The sequence below is a fragment of the Mixophyes fleayi genome, chromosome 8 (genome assembly GCF_038048845.1).
Source record: "Mixophyes fleayi isolate aMixFle1 chromosome 8, aMixFle1.hap1, whole genome shotgun sequence".
NCBI classification, from domain to species: Eukaryota; Metazoa; Chordata; class Amphibia; order Anura; family Limnodynastidae; genus Mixophyes; species Mixophyes fleayi.
The window spans coordinates 11,226,236-11,249,034 of NC_134409.1; the positions used below are offsets into that span (position 1 = coordinate 11,226,236).

The following is a 22,799-nucleotide window of genomic DNA, read 5'->3' on the forward strand; positions in this document are numbered from 1 at the left end:
ATTGGTGGATGTGGTCAGATAGAATGAAATTCCTCATACCTGGCTGTGGTTCACTGTACTATCCAACAGATTCCCAAGTATAATTCTAATAAATATATAGGAAATAATGTAATAGAAATAATATATTTAACATTTTTCCTGATTTTGTGTGGCCCACAGACCTTCTGACCTACTAAAAACAAATATTCTCTGTACAGCGCTGCGTACTGGGTGGCGCTATATAAATAAATGGTGATGATGATGAATGTTATTTAAGTTATTTCTATGTAATGCAAAACAGTTAATAATCAAGCTTTGCACATAGGAACCTACAGGATAAAATGATGTCTGCAGCTGGGAATTGTGGCTTCCGGTCTTTAAACAATGATTGTAGAACAGTCAGTTCAGTCTCTTGTGCTTATCAATTGCTTTTGCAAGAGTTTTTCAGATGCTGTACTGCAGTCCTTATCTTATAGGTCACACAGGTGCTTTTCCAGCTTAGAAGTGCTCATGACTAATTTTTATAGCATTTTTTTAGTGCAGTTGCAAAACACAGCACTTTTACAATCTCACAGCTCGGTGTGACAGGATTTGCTGAAATATATCAATAGAAGAACTTGTTTATTGAGCTCTTTGGACACTTGTCTGAAACGCTGTTGTCAGTGTTTTAAGAAATGCTGGAAGCCTACTCTATGTGACTAATGACTCATTAGTAGTCTAATGTTTAGGATCCTTCCTCCCTACAACAGGGTTCCTTCATTAATTGGCTCTTTCTCACAAGATAATGGTTGCAGAACTGAGCACTTCTGATTCTTTTATAAAAAAGCAAAGTGAAAACATATAAAAAGAAGAATTGCTGTAGTCATGTTCACGTATAATATGCAGTTATAGAACAAAGATTTTTCTACTTTAAACTCATGTTGAACCTTAAACTTAAATTTAAAGTTTGAATATTGTTTTACCTATTCCAAATCACTGATATGGGTCTATCCCTATTAAGATGTATTGTTTCATGTCTCGCTATTGGTACTCATTGGTAGTCCAATGTTTAGTTTTCTGGAGTATTCACGGAATGTCTATACGTTTGAAGGCTGGGGAAGTGCGATTGGGTGAGGTAGAGAATCCTGTAAGTGGGTAGAGACACAGGAGAAATCTTGTAGGCGGGTATGAGCGTTGGCTACCAGCGATGAAGTGCAGGTAAGTTGATAGATCGGAGAGAGCGAGTATTTTGATATGTATGAAGGGGTGGTGTTGTTGAGGGCTTTGTAGGTAAGGCTGAGTCATTTTAATTGGATTCTGGAAGACAAAGGGAGCCAGTGTAGGGATTTGCAGAGTAGCACGGTGGATTGGCAAGAAAGAGAGATTGCCGTGGCATTTATAATAAATTGAATCTGGGATAGATGGGTGAAGAGAATACCAAGCAGGAGAAGGTTACAATAGTCTAGGCAGAAGATGATAAGAGTATGGATAAAAGTTTTGGTTGCAGTTTGGGTCAAGAAAACAGCCTATTCTAGTAATATTTTGAAGGTGGAAGCGACGGGATGTGAGGAATAAAGCAGAAGGATGAGGGAAGCGAAACACCAAGGCAGTGGGCTTGGAAAACTGAGGAAATTGTTGTGTTGATGGTGAAGAAGAATTTTCTCAGTCTCTCAAGTGAGGGCTTTGGGAGGAGGGAAGATAATAAGCTTTGTTTTGGACATGTTGAGCTTTAGGTAGTGTTGGGACATCCATGTGGAGTTAGCACTGAGACAGTTGGTTTTATGAGAAGGGGAGAGCTAGATTTTGGTGTTGTCAGCACAGAAGTGATACCCAAGGTCCAAAAAAACAATTTAGTCCACCAAGAGTAGAAGTACAAAGTGAGAAAAAAAAAGGGCTGAGAACAGTCCCCAGTCAATAGTGGTAGTGGAATAGAGGACATTGAAGGAGTGCAGAGGACATTGAAGGAGTAGTTGATCATTAGGAAATGAACCTGAATTAATTGTATCATGGAAGCCAATTAATTGAAGGATGTGAGATAACGCATGCCGCCATCGTTGATTGGCTCCTCCTCACAAGCTAGTGATTGCAGAACTGAGCACTTCTCCTGATTATTTTAGATATTAAGATGTAGTTAATCATGTATCTCTGCTATTATCATTAATAATCCAAAGTTTAGTCTTGCAATAACACATGCCTCCTGTGTTTGTTGACTCATCAACATACCTTATAAAGTTTATATAGCAAAGAGTTTTCAACATTAAAACTATCTTTTTTTTCTTCCCATCAATAATTTTAATGGTATGTTTTACAAAGATGAATAAGTGTGGGGGGGGGGGGGGGTACAGAAAAAGAAGGGGAAAGTGGGTGCAACAAGGGAGGAAGAGGATTACTAAAATGCAAACAGGTACAATGAGAAAAAACAATGTAGTAAAAAATAGTATCAGGCAAGAACAAGCTGTATACATTGGAAGAACTAAAGGTCATACGTTGTTATAAAGCCACAGACGTGTGATGAACGACCTCAGTTTAGAGCTATCATTTAAAGCTGGGTTATTGTTTTCTTCCTATGCCAAATCAATGTTCAAGAATGGTTTCTTCCCTGTTAAGATGTAACTTATCTTGTATGTTACAGGTCAATGAGCAAACTGACCCAACTCGAGAGACTTGACCTGGGCAATAATGAGTTCAGTGAGCTGGTGAGGAGACACATGTTATGTTTGTGACATTGTTGCAGCATAATGATACCATTGTATCATATTACATGGACTGTGGACACTTACATATACCAAACTGTGTCCATTTCACAAATCATATTCCTGCATATACATATCTGGCTTATACTTCAGGGCTTCTGTGTTCTTCATGTGTATGTTGGCTCGTGTTATTATTTTAAGATGAAATAACCAAGATTTGCAATCTCTTTCAGCCCGAGGGCCTGGAGCAGATACAAAATTTGAGGGAGTTGTGGATAGACAACAATTCACTTCAAACGCTGCCTGGGGTAATAATTTTACATTGTGCTCTGCGTTTCTGCTTTACACAGACTTGATTGCTTGATATTTTGTTTAAAACCCTTTATCTGTGGATAGAAAGTGATAGAAAAATTCACACCTGACTAGCACAGGACAAACACAGCTATAAACAGGGTAATCTCCTGCTGTATCCTGAATGAAGCTCTGATTAACTCTACAACCTCATTCCCACATTCTAAAAGGGGAATCGCACTGAGTTTGTCTGTTTCATTATCCCACCTTCACGCTGTGTATGTAGCGTTGTTCTGCTGCTCACGCAGCTACGTACTAGAGAGATGGTTTACTGTAGAAAATATACTGACTGGGCATCAGACTCAAAGTTGTATTGTAAAATAGATTGGAAGGCGGATTAGGTTCTATATTTGAGAAAAATTTAGTAAACGTCTGCTGTGTCAATATATTACAGCAAATCACAATTACTATGGTATAATATATAACTATCATCTATCTATCTATCTATCTATCTCATATCTATCTATCTGCCTATCTCATATCTATCTATCTATCTCTCTCATATCTATCTCATATCTATCTATCTATCTCATATCTATCTATCTATCTATCTCATATCTATCTCATATCTATCTATCTATCTCATATCTATCTCATATCTATCTATCTATCTCATATCAATCTCATATCTATCTATCTCATATCTATCAATCTATATATCTCATATCTATCTATCTCATATCTATCTATCTATATATCTCATATATATCTATCTCATATCTATCTATCTATCCATATATCTCATATCTATCTATCTATATATCTATATATCTCATATCTATCTATATATCTCATATCTATCTATCTCATATCTATCTATCTATCTATCCATATATCTCATATCTATCTATCTATATATCTCATATCTATCTATCTATATATCTCATATCTATCTATCTCTCATATCTATCTATCTCATATCTATCAATCTATATATCTCATATCTATCTATCTATCTATCTCATATCTATCTATCTATCTCATATCTATCTATCTATATATCTCATATCTATCTATCTATCTCATATCTATCTATCTATCTATCTCATATCTATCTATCTCTCTCATATCTATCTATCTATCTCATATCTATCTATCTATCTCATATCTATCTATCTATCTCATATCTATCTCATATCTATCTATCTATCTCATATCTATCTATCTATCTCATATCTATCTCTCTCATATCTATCTCATATCTATCTATCTATCTCATATCTATCTCATATCTATCAATCTCATATCTATCTATCTCATATCTATCAATCTATATATCTCATATCTATCTATCTATCTATCTCATATCTATCTATCTATATATCTCATATATATCTATCTCATATCTATCTATCTATCCATATATCTCATATCTATCTATCTATATATCTATATATCTCATATCTATCTATATATCTCATATCTATCTATCTCATATCTATCTATCTATCTATCCATATATCTCATATCTATCTATCTATATATCTCATATCTATCTATCTATATATCTCATATCTATCTATCTCTCATATCTATCTATCTCATATCTATCAATCTATATATCTCATATCTATCTATCTATCTATCTCATATCTATCTATCTCTCTCATATCTATCTATCTATCTATCTCATATCTATCTATCTATCTATCTATCTCATATCTATCTATCTATCTCATATCTATCTATCTATCTATCTCATATCTATCTATCTATCTATCTCATATCTATCTATCTATATATCTCATATCTATCTATCTATCTATCTATCTCATATCTATCTTTCTATCTTATATCTATCTATCTTTATATCTCATATCTATCTATCTCATATCTATCTATCTATCTATCTCATATCTATCTATCTATCTCATATCTATCTCTCATATCTACCTATCTATATATCTGTTTGTCTAGTATAGTAGTAGTATTAGGATTATACTATGTATTATGTTGTCACATCATGTACTTAAAATGTTTGCAGTTTATACATTAGTACATTCCAGCTACTATATTATTTTATGACATCGATAGATTATAATACACTGGTTTCACTGTGTAGATACTTTGCTAAAATTATCTAGTGCGATTACATAGAGTAACTAAAGTGTTTATCAATTCCTTTAGAATAATTATAGTATACCAATATATCATTAAGTTATATTATTTCATATGTTCTGTAATGTTATATCTTATATTGTGAAGTGATTTACTAGAAGGTGCAGTAAATGAGGTACTTATAGGCCCAAAAGGCAGAGTCATCACAGGCAGTTGTATAGGGTCCCCGAGAGAGAGAGAGAGAGGGGGGGGGGAGAGGGGGAGAGAGAGAGGGAGGGAGAGAGATAAGGAGAGGGAGAGAGAGAGAGAGAGAGAGAGGGAGAGAGAGGGAGAGAGAGGGGGGGGGGAGAGAGAGAGAGAGGTGTTACATTCATGTTGGACATTTGTATACTGTCATTTCATGATTAGGTATCTTATCTTTCAGAAAACATTTAACTTTGCCACTAATCACCCTCATATAGTAATTATTAATTGCTGCCTTGTATATAACTATTCTCAGTGTTGTCAGCATTACGTGCATGAAAGGGTTCAATCTGCCCACACAACATGTGAATTTTAAGCATCAGAATAGATATACTGTAACCAATGATTAAGGGTTAATCTAGTCACACTCGAGGGGGTAAATGTAATCAAGCTGCGAGTTTCCAGAAGGTTTGAAAAGTGGAGATGTTGCCTATAGCAACTAATCAGATTCTAGTTATCATTTATTTAATACATTCTACAAAATGACAGCTAGAATCTGATTGGTTGCTTTAGGCAACATCTCCACTTTTCAAACCCGCCGGAAACTCGCAGCTTGATACATTTACCCCCTGGTCTCCACTGAGACTGCTGATGTTTGTGTCCAGTCCCCTTCTTAACCCTATCAGTTCCAGATTGCTCAGCTCAGAGCGAACAGTGACTGTAATAACAACATATAAATGCAGAGAGAATGACTGTGTGTACTGTGATCCTACAAATGGATACATGTAGCCAGCTAAAGAGGTTCTATGTATGTAACAAGTCTATAGGAAAACTGAAACAGCTCATCTACCTGGACATATCCAAGAACCGGATTGAGAGCGTAGATTTGGATGTATCCGGATGCGAGTCCCTGGAAGATCTCCTACTCTCCTCCAATTTATTGCAACACTTGCCTGACTCAATAGGTAAGAAGAAGATGATAAATTGCCTTGTTTTCATTCTTATGACTAATACATTCTGTCAGGGTGATATTGTACACTGGAGATTAGACAGTTAGTATGATGGAACTTTGACATGAATATGACGGGTGCAGTGATAAAGAGGATGGATTCTCCTGTGGCTGATCACACTATTTATCCAGATGGGCGAGAGAGACTACAATATCTGGCGCAGCGAGCAGGGAAGGGGGTTATCAGGGCGAAGGGGGTAGTACGTAATTGGATGTCAGATAATTAAGCCCCACACAAAGAGCTGAGTACTGCTAATGATGTATTTTGTTAGTATTATACATTGTTATGTGATGTATAAAGACAAATAGAGGATATAGGAAAAAAATCAGACTTTACAGTTCTATTAATCAATGTGCCGTGATGCCAATTATTTTCAATCGCTTTTTATCTCAGTGATAGAGAATTAGTTTTCACCATAATTTATCAACAGCATTCTACAGGGCAGCTGAGCGATACTTGAAAATACTTGGCGGAAGTGCTAAGGATTAACTTACCGCTCGACTCGGGGGATGATCTAGTTAGCCTGTTCACCCATATACAGTAGAACTAAAGGTCCAGTCATTAAAATGTTCAAAAATAGACAATAATCAATAGTTTCAGTTTCCACCACTGCCAGCCCCTATGGGCCTCCACCCTTGAAAATGAGTGAAATAGTTGTGATATATCATATTCTACTACACCGCATATCCCATGATCCTCAGCTGCCAAAGGTTGTTGTTTATTTCTGATGCAGGTATTAGTCATGTGTCATTAGATCATCTCATGCGCTGTCCTCTGTTTTACCATTTCTCTCTATTATACCTCACAATATATCATTTATCCCACCAGGTTTGCTGAAAAAACTTACAACTCTAAAAATAGATGACAATCAACTTGTAGCACTACCAAATACACTTGGAAAGTGAGTAGAAAAACATGAGTGTGTGGTGGTTCCAACACTAGTACACTATTTTATTCTACCCTGAGGCGTTTGCAAAACAATTGGAAATGAGCTGAGAACTTTAAAGTTGACTTATTCCTATAGATTATTTTTTTTATTTTTATTCAATAGTTATATTACAAAAAAGGCCAATATATAATACTGCTCATGTGATCCAGATCATTTCCTCATTTAGGGCCTGAATCATTAAGGATCTTAACTTGAGAAACTTCTTATTTCAGTCTCCTGGACAAAACCATGTTACAATGCAAGGGGTGCAAATTAGTATTCTGTTTTGCACATAAGTTAAATACTGACTGTTTTTTCATACAGCACACAAATATCAACTTTAAATTTCAGTGTACAAATAAGCTATCAAGTATGTGTGTGCTACATGAAAAAACAGTCAGTATTTAACTTATGTGCAAAACAGAATACTAATTTGCACCCCTTGCATTGTAACATGGTTTTGTCCAGGAGACTGAAATAAGAAGTTTCTCAAGTTAAGATCCTTAATGAATCAGGGCCTTAGTTACTTTTCCTTTCTAATTGGTCTCCCCACAAATCTGCTTGTTTAATGCAAATGAAGAGGTGGAGACAAATTGCGCAGGCATTTCAGGGATTTAAAAAGAAAGATACCTAAGCTTTTTTTCTTTTTAAATATAATTCATACTTACCTACTCTCCTGGTATGTCCCAGAGACTGACGATCCCACTTCTTGTTCTTATGAAGGAGGCTGGACCTTGGTGATATATTTCATGCCCATCAGGCTCCACTTTGGCTGCGTGAGGACGCAATTCGTATCCTCAAACAACAGAGGCAGAGTCCCGCTGAGGCGAAATGCGTTGCCAAGGCCCATAGTAGACAAGTATGATTTAATTACAGCAGTTTAATTTTGCTTTTAATCTGTAGATAACAAATCTGTGATACAATAAAATGACATGGCTCAATGTGAGGGTGTACACTTCAATAAGTAGATAGAAACGTATCTTCTCTGATACCTTCTGTTTGTCAGATGTTAGACCTTGTGTAAATACATGCATGGGTCATATGGGTCAGTTTTGTTCTAAATCGCTTTGGTTTGTGTCCTTTTGTCAGAAATGGAGTGTGTGGTATTGCCTTTTTTTTGTGTAGACCAGCCTTAAAGTACTTGACTATTATTTAGTCCAATTTTCGTTCTCCTTTTGGTCTGGGTTCTAATCCTTATTTTGGTCATAACCCAGTTATACTGTTCCTGCATTGGAAGTTGTATTACACACAGGACGTTTTCCCTCTATGGTTGGAAAATAAATCAGATCTATATTTCAATGACCAAATTCAATAAAAGTCAAACATAAAGAGGCTGAGATATAAAGAGACTGAGATATAAAGAGGCTAAAATATAGTAAAATCAAAGCTTCTTCCAGAAACTTAAAGTATTTGTACCTTGAAATATTAAGCAATAGATGCCGGTGCCCAAAACAACACTCCTCTAGCGTAAGTGTGTCACCAAAATATCTCTATTTATCCCATTTCAAGTCACAATAAGCAGTGTATTATTTTATATAAAAGACTTTGTAACGTTCCAATCTGAATTGAGCATCTTCTTGTTGTGTTTTTATGTTAAATTGAAGAATTTAGTCTTGTTCAATTCATAGCAGAAAATAAAATGCACGTATATATATTCCACAGATGTCCAATTTCTAGTATTATTTCTTTTTTTTAATTTGTTTATGAGCTCATTATGTGTTTGAGCCAGTTTTAATATGAAATCTGTTTTGATCTTCCTAAATGGTCATTTAGGACTATATAAAGTTTGAATGGCCTTCGTGTAGTATTGTGACAGAGCAACAAGTGTTAATACTTTCAATAGCTGAAATATTTGTTTACTATAATAAAAATTCTGGACAATATAGAAGTAGACGGCAATTGTATGTGATTTTCAAAGCAAGGTTAAACAGACAAGGATTTGGGAAGCAGTGAAAGGACGTGTAATACAGACTGCAGGAGTAGAATGTACTCTAACCACAAATCAAAACATGTTAGCAGATCTCGGGAACAAAATCACTCAGTGCAATAGTGACACTGAACTGTAAAATTACTTATTTCATTATATACATATAACGAACTGGTCCTCATGGGACTTTAAAGTGAGTAATCAATTTACTGCAAAAAAATAAATCAAAGTTTCGATCCCATTAGGGATCTTGTTCAAGAAATACCTATGTATATGATGATTTTTCTTCCATACATTGATTATTACATTTTAAATCCTGTCAGTGAAAGCTATTTGGTCATATTTGTCTGTGCACCTGGGCAATGAAATTCTATTTATATTTGGACTGCCACACTACCTTTTATTTTATACATAATTCATGCAACTTAAAACACAGGTACTGATAGAGCATTCACAGGACTAGGCAACCTGTACCCAATCAGATCATTAGAATGTTCATAAGGCTAGACTAACATGTAGCCAATCAGATCATTAGAATTTTCATAAGGCTAGACTAACATGTAGCCAATCAGAACATTAGAATGTTCATAAGGCTAGACTTACATGTAGCCAATCAGATCATTAGAATGTTCATAAGGCTAGACTTACATGTAGCCAATCAGATCATTAGAATGTTCATAAGGCTAGACTTACATGTAGCCAATCAGACCATTAGAATGTTCATAAGGCTAGACTAACATGTAGCCAATCAGAGCATTAGAATGTTCATAAGGCTAGACTTACATGTAGCCAATCAGATCATTAGAATGTTCATAAGGCTAGACTAACATGTAGCCAATAAGATCATTAGAATGTTTATTAGGCTAGACTAACATGTAGCCAATCAGAGCATTAGAATGTTCATAAGGCAAGAGTAACATGTAGCCAATCAGATCATTAGAATGTTCATAAGGCTAGACTAATATTTAGCCAATCAGATTATTAGAATGTTCATAGGGCTAGACTAACATGTAACCAATCAGATCATTAGAATGTTCATAAGTCTAGACTTACATGTAGCCAATCAGATCATTAGAATGTTCATAAGGCTAGACTTACATGTAGCCAATCAGATCATTAGAATGTTCATAAGGCTAGACTAACATGTAACCAATCAGATCATTAGAATGTTCATAAGGCTAGACTTACATGTAGTCAATCAGATCATTAGAATGTTCATAAGGCTAGACTAACATGTAGCCAATAAGATCATTAGAATGTTTATTAGGCTAGACTAACATGTAGCCAATCAGAGCATTAGAATGTTCATAAGGCTAGACTTACATGTAGCCAACCAGATCATTAGAATGTTAATAAGGCTAGACTTACATGTAGACATCTGTAGGATGTACATAGGGCTAAGCCATGTTTCTAGTTAGAGCATTAGAACTTTCCAATGGCTAGACCAACTTGCAAGCTATGAGAACATTAGAACATTCACAGGGCTAGACAATCTGTACCCAATCAGGGTCATTAGAATGTTCATAAGGCTAGACTTACATGTAGCCAATCAGATCATTAGAATGTTCATAAGGCTAGACTTACATGTAGCCAATCAGATCATTAGAATGTTCATAAGGCTAGACTAACATGTAGCCAATCAGAGCATTAGAATGTTCATAAGGCTAGACTTACATGTAGCCAATCAGATCATTAGAATGTTCATAAGGCTAGACTAACATGTAGCTAATAAGATCATTAGAATGTTTATTAGGCTAGACTAACATGTAGCCAATCAGAGCATTAGAATGTTCATAAGGCAAGAGTAACATGTAGCCAATCAGATCATTAGAATGTTCATAAGGCTAGACTAATATTTAGCCAATCAGATTATTAGAATGTTCATAGGGCTAGACTAACATGTAACCAATCAGATCATTAGAATGTTCATAAGGCTAGACTTACATGTAGCCAACCAGATCATTAGAATGTTAATAAGGCTAGACTTACATGTAGACATCTGTAGGATGTACATAGGGCTAAGCCATGTGTCTAGTTAGAGCATTAGAACTTTCCAATGGCTAGACCAACTTGCAAGCTATGAGAACATTAGAACATTCACAGGGCTAGACAATCTGTACCCAATCAGATCATTGAAATGTTTACAAAAACATGTAGCCAATCAAAGCATTAGAACATTCTCAGGGCGACTAGCCTGCAGCCAACCAGAGCACTAGAATATTCATAACTATTGGACAAATGCATTGGCCTTACTATGTCTTCTGCTTCTTTCCTATTAATAATATTGGTACCAAGCCCCATTTTTATACTGGCCAGGTGGCTACTCCATTCCAAACACAAAAGTCACAACTTTACATGAAGCAAAGTATACACATCCAACTATTTTATTAGTTGTTAAAGCTAAATGGAAAGTAAAAATGTACCAAGTTTATAAATAGACATTCGTTTCATTTATGTTTCTATAAATGTTCTTTAGATTCCAAGACATCATTGTCAATATATCAATGTACCCATTTCTCACAGTCCTTAACTTTAACATTAACCAACACAGCGTCTGCACCTCCCCAAAGGATATTTGTCATTTATAAGGACAGGCAGAGGACACCAGCCTTGAAAGCTTCCCGAGCAGTTCACAGATAGGAGACAGGAGGCATCAGTCAAACCTGGTTGTAAAAATAACCAAATAAACATCAATTTTATGAACTCATTCAGATTTATTAATGGAGCTTGTTAAAGAACCATTAATAAAGAGGTGTATGAAGGTAATAAATAATTGTGCCTGGTCACTCTGTTCACCACATAAACACATTAATTTGAAGATGTGGGTGTATAGTGACATGATAATAGCAGCAGGCACGTAGTTAGATTTACCTTATGATATCCGCTATTTACTTAAAGCTCGTTCAGAGGCTGTAAAAACCTGACGTACCTCAATAAGTGAGCGCCACAAATCTGCTCTTTATGAAGAGAATGTTAGAGAGCTTGGATCAGAGACAGGTTACAGTATCTAGGTGCCATTCTAAGCTACTTAGGAAAATCATGGCTTCCCCGCTCTGTCTGTACTACAGTTACCAGCATGCAGTTTATGCCGAGAACTGGTGTCAGTCACAAGTTTCCTCTTCAAGAGCTACTGAGAAGCAGAGCAGCAAGTAAGCCCTGGAAATAGGAGAGTATAGAGAGCTGGGAGAGAAACCATGGGAGAACAGGAAGAAGAGAGAGGAGGGATGAGGAGAGAGGGAGGGAAAAGTTAGAGAGAGAGTGGAGAGAGAGAGAGAGAGAAGAAGAGAAGCAGGGAGAGACAGGGGAAGGGAGAGAGGGTGAAGAAGAGAGATAGAAAGAGGGAAAAGGAGAGAGAGAAAGAGAAGCAGGGAGAGACAGAGGAAGAGAGAGAGAGAGAGGGCGAAGAAGATAGAGAGAGAAAAAGCGGGAAAAGGAGAGAGAGAAAGAGAGAGAAGAAGAGGAGCAGAGAGAAAAGAAGAGACAGGGGGAGAGGAAGAGAAGTAGAGAGAAGAAGAGACAGAGGGAGAGAAAGAGGAGCAGATAGAAAGGAAGAGAGAGATGGAGAGCAAGAGTAACAGAATTAGAGAAAACAAGAGAAAAAGAAGAAAGAGGGAGAGTAAAAGATGCAGAGAGAGAGAGAGAGAGAAAACAATGGGAAACAGAGTGAGAGAAAGATATAGAAAAGGGGAGATAGAAAAGAGATATTGTGAAAGGTGAGAGAGTGAGAGGAGAAAAGAAGCAGAGAGAGAGAAAAAGGGAAGAGATTAAAGGAGTGGAAGACAGAGGGAGGGAGAGGAAAAGAAGCAGAGAAAGGGGAAGAGACAGAGGAAGAGAAGTAGTGAGAGAGAGAGAAAGAAAAAAAGGGAGAGTGAGAAGTGAGAAAGAGAGACAAAGAGAGAGGAAGAGAACCAGAGTGTGAGTAAGGGAGTGAGAAAGAAAGAGAAGCAGAGCGAGCACAAGTCAGAAAGAGAGAGACAGGGACAGCAGCAGACAGAAGCCAGGAAATGAGTGAGAGAGAGTAATCTTCTCCCAGTGGAAGCCATGAGGATAAGAACAACCTAGCAGACAGCAATTTAGAGTGACTGCAGTGAGTGAGTTTCCAGGAAGTTTGTGAACAGAAACCTGCAGGCTGTTTGCGACAGTTTTAAATTGTATTGTAACTGGAGAAAGTACAGGATTTAAATTTCATTTTGTGGCAAGCTAACATGTAAATTGTCTTTACTATTAAAGCCTGGCAATCTGTGATATACCTATAGGGACTGTGGGAATCTTTTTAGGAAGCATAGCTTCAAACACTGTAACATTTGATTGAGGGATTAGAACACCACTATTGTTTTCTTGCGCATTTCTTTTAGTAAAGCTATTGAAAAAGAATTCAACCTGTAGAAAATCAGAACATTCACATGGCTAGGCCAACCTGTAGCCAATCAGAGTATCAGAACATTCACATGGCTAGGCCAACCTGTAGCCAATCAGAGTATCAGAACATTCACATGGCTAGGCCAACTTGTAGCCAATCAGAGCTTTGGAACATTCACATGGCTAGGCCAAATTGTAGCGAATCAGAACATTGGAACATTCACATAGCTAAGCCAACCTGTAGCCAGTCGGAACATTCACATGGCTAGATCAACCTGTAGCCAATCAGGGCATCAGAACATTTACATGGCTAGGTCAACCTGTAGCCAATCAGAGCATCAGAACATTTACATGGCTAGGTCAAGCTGTAGCCAATCAGAGCATCAGAACATTTACATGGCTAGGTCAACCTGTAGCCAATCAGAGCATTAGAACATTCACAGGGCTCGACCAACCTATAGCATTAGGGGGGATTCAATTAGCCACGGAGTGTCTCCGGAATGTCCGTGAGACACATTGCGGCGGAGGTTTGACAGAAATCTCCTCTCATTTTTCCTCGCACCCCGTAGAATAATAATATTGAGAAATTATTTCATCCACGGGGGGAGGTGGCCGGCCCGAACAGCCGTTAGACTGAGCGGCCCGGGTGCCCGATGCCCCCCTGCCCCCCGGTCCAGCCCGCCTCTGATGGTACACATGAAACACTTCTCTATAGCAACCAAAATTCATACAGTATACAGGACCATTCCTCCCTATTCGGCCAGGTGAGCCCCCCTTCTCAGACTGCACATCCTAGTATCGTCAGAGACAAGGATCTTACTTTACCACCTGGCTACCAAGAGGCCTTGTCCCACCTCAGCCAGCGCTCTGGTCATCGGCTGCTCTGCAGTAATTTACTGCAATAAGAGCACAGAACAAGTCCGCAGTTGGAATGTGGGTGGAAATTTGGTTATAAATAGGTCGGCAGATGAATCTGTTCACATATCCAAGTTGCCCCATCTTTTATTTCTGTGGTTATGTTCTCAATCAGTAAAATAATTTTATCCCTTCAATTGGGATATATATTCACATGCATACTATATCTTATATTAAGAGGATTCTTAATACATGATCTTGTTGACAATCACCTCTCATGTACTGACTGCAAAAAGGTGAATTGTTAGAAGTCTTGTTTGTTCGTTGTATGGTTATAGTATGCGTCCTGGTTATAGATGTTGAAGTTGATGTATTGTCCTGGGATTTGCTGAATAAATCTTCTTCTAAAATTTCAGTTTATCTTTATTAGAAGAGTTTGATTGCAGTTGTAATGAATTGGAGAGTTTGCCTGCCACCATCGGATACCTGCATGGCCTCCGCACATTGGCCGTGGACGAGAACTTCCTGACAGAGCTGCCTCGGGAAGTGAGTAGATATTAATATTTCCTTTTTATTGTAACGTTGCCAAAATAGTATATAGTGCTGTACATAAGGGAATAAATAATTAGGCAGTGAAACTGTAAACCGATGTAATAGGTGGAGTGTCCTGCCTACATTAGACCCATATTGTTTCTTTATTTGCGCAAGTGTGTCTGTCTGTCAAGTGTATTTCAAAGTGCACACTCACTTCATGGTCCTCCTAGGCCAACCTGTAGCCAGTCAGAACATTGGAAAATTCACATGGCTAGATCAACCTGTAGCCAATCAGAGCATCAGAACATCCACATGGCTAGATCAACCTGTAGCCAATTAGAGAATCAGAACATTCACATGGCTAAGCCAACCTGTAGCATGGCTACCTGTCACAACCTGTCTCATGGCTAAGGCAACCGAGGGACCACTCTGTAGCCCCTCGTAATATCAGTCAGGTCTCAGATTTGCAGGTTTGTAGATCCACCTGAAAATGGACATGTTGGAAAAAGTGATCATCATTTTATAGTCCAACTTAATCAGGTTTGTTATTTTGCCTGTGACAAATACTTTTCCACAAACAAGCAAAGACATGCACAGATAACCATAGCTCCAGCAGAAATGGAATAGTGTATACATTGTGCTGAAAGATGGCACTGTAAACTTTCTGGGTGCATGCACAGTCACATACAGGATGTATTTAACTCTTCTTCTGGTGAGCAAAAATTCTAATCAGTGTAATATACCTAAACCTTGAAAACATAGAATGTGACAGCAGATAAAGAGCAGGGAGACTATTCTGCCCATATTTTTCCTAAAATCCTCAGAACTTCATATCCTTAGCTTTGTTTAAGATTAAGGATAGCTTTATGCCTATCCCAAACAAGTCTAAATTCCCTTACCGTATTATACTCTACCACCGCTGTTGGAAGGTTATTATACCATTCTGCTATTGTTTCTGTAAATTAAATCTTCTTTAAATTTACAATAGCTAGAAATACTATACATATTCTATCAGTGAACATTGTTCTCCAGGATATTTTTAGTAACATGCATATGTTGATTGGTAACTCATATGTTTGCCTATTTCACGTGATTCTTTTTTGTTTTAAATTAGATCGGAAATTGCAAGAATATTACAGTGATGTCTCTTAGGTCGAACAAATTGGAGTTTCTCCCCGAAGAAATTGGCCAGATGCAAAAACTGAGAGTGTTGAACTTAAGTGACAACAGGTGCGATAATGTTGTTTTATTGAAGATCACTCAAAGGAAATTACAGTTTGACCATTAATACTTGAGTTCGTTTTGGCAACATTTATTTAGGATCCTAACCATAGACTCAAATCTCTAACATTAGTCTTTATCTACAGTAAAAAATCTCTAAGTTTAGCCTCAAATCCCTAAAACGAATCCCTAAATACAACACCTAATCCCTCATCTCAAATCCAATACCAAAATAGCTAACCATATTCCCTAATCTCTAAACACGGTGTGACAGGATGGACCGCCTATGCCACCCTGTCTGTTGTTGCAAGGAACCGGCTGGGCTTACTTTGCCACCGTTCTCTTTCGTTATCCAAAAAGCTCCCTCTTGCCGCAGTAGGAGGGGCTTACACGAGCTGCCACCACTTGGCTCCTATACCGGCACCCAGAACCGGGTTTCTTCTGCGTAACTGACGCTGCTAGCGTGTCTCCTTGCTGGTGTACCTGGGCTGGTACTCCTGACCTCTTACTGTGGATCTGTGTTGCTGTGAATGGATCCCCCCTGGCCTATCACACTAACCAGGGCTGCTGGGTAGCGCAGAGCGTTGGCACTGGAATAGCTTGGGTCCAAACCGCAGAGACAGCCGGAGAACGGATTAGATGTTAGGGTCTAATCTGTATATCACAGGAAAACAGCAATATTGAAGATGATTCCAAGCAGGTCTTTGAAGCAAGATGGTTTATTTGCTCACACACACTGGTGGAAGGTTCCAGTGTGATCAGGTCAGATGACAATTCAGAAGAACACTTACATGCTCTCACAGCTCATCTTTTATACAGTTCAGAAATAGTCTATTTTTAGAAACCGGATATACTCTATTGACACAAACATGAATTTACATACATTTCAAGGCTAACAAAATTTACACTTATCTATGAAATTCACTCTGGCAAAGGCCACACAGTAACGACCCCCTGATGAGGTCTTTGGCCAGAGCAGGCATGACACTTCATCACAAAACTTCGTTAGCACTTTCTGCTATTAGACTTCCTTGCACATGTCCTAATTGCAGGTTTCCACAAGCAACCTTACAAATCCTAAACAAAGACACTTCCATACTAAATACATCCCAATACACACAAGACCTCCATCCACGAAGGCCTATTGTATCAGTTATATGCATCAGAAATAAGGCATATCCTTTAGCAAGGTTAAACAGAGACAAATTTCTCCCCTGGTCTCAGAAATAATGACTTCCCATCTTACACTTAACAAGAATAATTGCAAATGCAATTACATAAATAAGTGCCCTGCGCTATTCGCTTTAAATACATTTTTACCAAAAGTTATTTAATAGTGATCCAGTCACACACGGTTCCCAATCTCTACACAAAATTCTTAATCCCAGTCCACAATATCTAACCCCAATCTCCAAATTTTAACTCAAGTCCCCAATGTTAATAACTGTCTTCAAAACCTAACTCCACATCCCCAGTCCCCCATTCTCCAGACCAGTCTTCAGGTCCTAAACTGTCTTCAATTCACAACCTCAGTTGTATCTAACTCAGTCTCCAGTCCACAAAGCTAACTCATACTTGCCAACTTTTCCTCATTGGCTTCAGGAAGATCCCGGGAGAGGTGGGCGTGCGGGCGCAGGGCTTGACGAATCACATAATTTTGGTCCCACCCCCCTAAACGATTGTTACAATTTTGGCCAATTACAGCAGAGACAGGGCTAAGATGACACAATATTTGCATCATTAAGCCCCCCCCCCCTCCATTTATCTATTGTGAGGGCGAGAACCGGGAGGTTGCCCCACTCTCCCAGAAATACGGGAGTCTCCCGGACACTCTAGGAGAGTAGGCAACTATGCTTAAAGAAAAAGCAGTTAATGAATCTCTAGAGACTGAAGTGTCTTTTACATTTCTGTCTCCATTGCTGAAGTCATGTTGTCTTACCTGTCAGTCTTTGATTAAATCTTGGTCTACATGAAAATGGCCACTTCCATAGGCATCAATACATGGACATAAGACACAATTTCTGAACTGTGTCGTCAGGCCACAGATGACAAAGCCAACCACGTCTTGTACTGGCTCAGCATGTAACTATACGGGTGGTATTACCTGAAGCCCAATAGCCGAGTAGATATCCAGAGAGTAGTCAGACGTTTTGCCGGGTCGGTACACAAGAGGGTAGTCAGCCGTTTGCCGGGAGGGTATGCAAGCGGGCAGTCAGACGTTTGCCGGGTCGGTACACAAGAGGGTAGTCAGACGTTTGCCGGGTCGGTACACAAGCAGGTAGTCACAGATGCAAGGTAGAGGAGCAGGTAGCAGGAGCTGAGCAAGCAGAATACTGAAACATATGTTTGAACCAGGAAGTGCCATTTATAGGCCCAAACAGGAAACAGGATCCAAGATGGTTTCTCTTTGATTCCAAACTGGCCATCTTGGATAAGGGCAAATCTAAGGGCAAGTTTGCAAATCGGGAGACCTCTAGTGGTCGGAGGTGCAAATGTCAAGGTAATTCCTTACAGCAAGTTTGCAAATACAGAGACCTCTAGAGGTCAGAGGTGCAAGTGTAAAGGTAATTCCTTACACAGCATCAGGGAGAATGCCAGACTTCAGGGAGTTAGGGAGATCACCCCTATTTCAGGGAGTCTCCCTGACATTCAGGGAGAGTTGGCAAGTATGAGCTAACTAACCCCAATCTCTGATACATAAAACCAATCCATAACCCCAGTCTTAATATCCGTCCCCAGTCTCTATTACCAGTACCTAATCCTAGTCCCAAATCCCTTCTGTGGTCTCTAACCTCAGTCCTTTGTCCCTTATGCTTAATTCACTAAATTGTAACCAAATGAATGAAGAAAAGAAGCATCTAAATATATGAGGCCAAAGGTAAACGCCCAATTTAACTGCTCCCAACAGCAGAAATAAACTACATGATATGAGGTGTGTTGACCATTGAGCCCTCCAGTGTGCTCCCAGGTAACTTTGATATTTAAAGGCCTAGCGTACAGTTGTACCAATTTAATCAATAATCTATCTAACCTTTTAAAGTGAACTCACTACAATTAGTTAACATTATATTATTGAATTGTATGTAAAATCTAAATTTTTCTATTTTTATATATTTCAGAAATGATTATTGTTTAAGATATTACAGTAGCATGATTTTGTATTATTGTTATTATCGTAGATTTGAAAGGCGCCACAGTGTTCCGCAGCGTCGTACAGTAGGGAAGACAAGGACATACATAAAACAGGACATGCGTAAAACAAGAACAGACAAGGCAGACAAAATGAATGGAGAATAAATAAATAAATAAATGAATGAATGAATGAATGAACGAAATGTTGTACTTTCTTGTTTGACCATTGAAAATAAAAAATTATAAAAATAAAAAAAATTAATGGAGACATGAGTACAAAGGGTATGGAGGACCCTGCTCGTTAAAGAGCTTACATTCTAAAGGATTATGTAAATAAGAGGCAAGCGGCAGATTCAGCAGCTTTCTAATAGGGAGAAAAGAACAATGTTCTGTGCCTTTATTCATTGGGCAGAGGGCATGAAAGTAATTCATGTTTTGAACACAGTCATCTAGACCAACGGTGGGCAACCAGTTGCCCTCCAAGCCTTTACCTGTGGCCCCCAGCTACCTCCTATTTTATTGTGAGATTCGTTTGTTTAAAATGCTGCTGATGTGTTATAACAGATAGGTGTCTCTTTCGTTAAACGTATTTTCTTAAGTCATTAGTTAGATTATGGGTAATGTGCGGCACTTGAAGTGTAATAGGTTGTCTATCACTGATCTAGACAAATACTTATCTGATTTCTTTAAATACATCAGGTTAGTTTTATGTGAGGAGGTGGGGAGGATTAACCCCATCTTCTCCCAGACTAGTACGCTAGACGGTGTTTCTACCTTAGAACCCCCAACCTTTGTACAATACAGCTGTCCCCTATTCTCGTATTAGGGGGTCGGAGAGCAGCAGGAGAGCTGGAGTCATCATCTATTTATTTATATAGCGCCACTAATTCCGCAGCGCTGTACAGAGAACTCATTCACATCAGTCCCTGCCCCATTGGAGCTTACAGTCTAAATTCCCTAATATACACACAGAGACAGAGACTAGGGTCAATATTGATAGCAGCCAATTAACCTACTAGTATGTTTTTGGAGTGTGGGAGGAAACTAGAGCACCCGGAGAAAACCCACGCAAACACGAGGAGAACATACAAACTCCTCACACATAAGGCAATGGTCGGGAATCGAACTCATGACTCCAGTGCTGTGAGGCAGAAGTGCTAACCACTGAGCCACCAGGGTCTGACCAAAAATATACAAGTAAAATGTTCAGTGTTCAATCAGATTTCTAGTACACTTTACAAAATTAAAGCAGAGATCTGGGAGTAAATGTATCAAGCTGAGAGTTTTCAGCGGGTTTGAAATGTGGAGATGTTGCCTATAGCAACCAATCAGATTCTAGCTATCATTTTGTAGAATGTACTAAATAAATGATAGCTGTAATCTGATTGGTTTTTCAAACCCGCTGGAAAACTCTCAGCTTGATACATTTACCCCCTGATTGGGTGATAGCCATTTTTCCCTAGTTCCAATATACCATGGTGGTTGTAGATTCTAGGTGACCTCATACAAAACCACATGGGGACATGAAACGTAACATCCCCTCATGTATTTCAGGATCATTCTGGTATTTCCGTCTTTGTTCCATGTGATTTATGTGGTGTAAAATTGATATTGTTTCCACCTTGAAGAGGGAATGTGAAGCATCATCTGTTAAACAGGTTTCTAGCAGAAAAGGCAATCAGTTATGGCATAATTCACACATGTGGTCCAATTACACTCATTCAATTAGTATCGAGCGGATTATCCTGCTGTATAGCTCAGTGCAATTAGGTGTAGTAGGTGTAGTGCGTTAACCAGAAGCACCTGCGTGTGCGCATTGTGCGGAGAGCGCTGGCAGCACGGAACGATATGTCTATAGCACTCACGGTATACAGGTGTCTGAGTTCAATGCAAACAAGTAAAAAATCACTTGAAAGAGAGCGAAACAAAAAAATATGAAGTTAAACACCTGGAGCACAGAGTTAAGTATTCAGTGTTTTCAGTATCTTAACTTGGCTTCACACAGTGGTTATTTTTAAAAGTACAGGAGGGGACAAATGTTCTTTCTAAACTGAGGGATCTGGAAAAAAAAAGTTCCATTCACAACTTGTAGGATTTTTCCTAGTATGCTACATTATAACCAAGGCTGGCGGAACAAGGTAAGACTGGTGAGGCAGGGGGGCGTCATGCCTATTGGGGTGTCCCGCCAACCCGCCTGCTCTGAAAAAAAATTGGGGGGCGCAGACGGAGGTATAGGGGATTGGCGGAAGCGCAACTCGGGGAGGGGGGGGGGGGCTGCTGGAGGTCCCAGCAGTGGCCCTGATTTTAACACATTAATTTCCACTTTGCTGAGCTTAGAGGGAACAGCGATGAGGACTGTTTGTGAATCGTATCTTTTTGGACATTTACCAACAAGGGGTAGATTTGTCCAACCTTCTAAAAAGGTAAAAGTGGTATAGCAACCAATCACATTCTAGCTGTCATTAGCATGTACTACATAAATGATAGCTAGAATCTGATTGGTTGCCATAGGCAACATCTCCACATTTCCTCTTTAGAATGTTTGATAAATTGCCATTAGTGGTAGCAAGATCAGTGTAGATTGAGGATGCAAAGGTGAAAACTTCACATCAAAGTGCGGCTTACTTGCATCTTTGGACCTCATACCACCCTTATTATCCGGGAGGGGGCTTCATAGAGGCCACAGCTGCAATTGAAAGAAAAGTGGCATGTGACTCGTTTCATTTGTTATTTAAGCCAATTTGTTCAAGATCATTGCTTATCTCTATCCCCATTAAGGTATTTAATAACTAAAGATAGTAAAGGACATTGGAGCTGTCTTTCCTTTAGAGGGTGAATTTTTGCAGCAATCAGCAATGTTTTAGGTAGAGTAATACGCCCGTAGCCGCACAGCGCACAAGGCTCCGAGGGCACTTGCCCTGAATTCTCCCCTAATAATCATAATTGCTCATTTACTTGTTACATTGTGTGTACTGCACAGAGCGGTGCTCTTGTATTTTCTATATGTGCCTAGAAAGAGTGAATGATTTGATTTCCCATTAAGCGTATTGATTTCCATGACCTCTAAGGCGGCGGTGAGACCCAGGTCTTTCTCATCAAGCGTAAACTCTGTGAAACTTCGCAAATCAGAGAACGTCTTCCAGTCGGCCTTTCCTCAAACCGCTCCCGGCCCATTGTAATTTCTCTTTCACAGAACATAATCTTGATTTAGCCATTTGATCACACAGAGAGTTGCAGATTTCTGAGTAGATTGTAATCCATAGGTATGCCCTGATTCTCCCAGATGCGGAGCCTTAGCCTGTTATCTTGCTAAACAGGTCACGTTGCCATGCAACTCGGTGAGCAGAGCATAAAACTGCCTTGCGGAGCATGCAGAGCGTGCAGAGCCATCACCTGCAACAAAACAAGACCACTGATCTTGGTATTTGACCACCAGACAAGCTGGGACCCTGCCATCATGCTGGACAAATGTATTTAAAGGCTAATGCTACTTATGTGAATATTTTTCTGTGAGGAGTTAAATAAGCAAGACATAAACCCTCGCCTAACTGTAAGCATCTTCTATATACCATCTCTAATAAAGTATATAT

General features: G+C 38.8%; 1 protein-coding gene across 7 annotated transcripts in view; it reads left to right on the plus strand.

The window, feature by feature from the left end:
* LRRC7 (leucine rich repeat containing 7) overlaps positions 1–22,799 on the plus strand; it is a 257,250-nt gene that overhangs the window by 163,790 nt on the left and 70,661 nt on the right. For all 7 annotated transcript variants that reach the window (XM_075181893.1, XM_075181890.1, XM_075181891.1 and 4 more), the window contains 6 exons: positions 2,591–2,654; positions 2,885–2,959; positions 6,064–6,208; positions 7,082–7,154; positions 14,739–14,868; positions 15,971–16,086. In XM_075181893.1, coding sequence (XP_075037994.1) covers positions 2,591–2,654; positions 2,885–2,959; positions 6,064–6,208; positions 7,082–7,154; positions 14,739–14,868; positions 15,971–16,086 — 603 coding nt within the window. The remainder of the gene's footprint in view (positions 1–2,590; positions 2,655–2,884; positions 2,960–6,063; positions 6,209–7,081; positions 7,155–14,738; positions 14,869–15,970; positions 16,087–22,799) is intronic.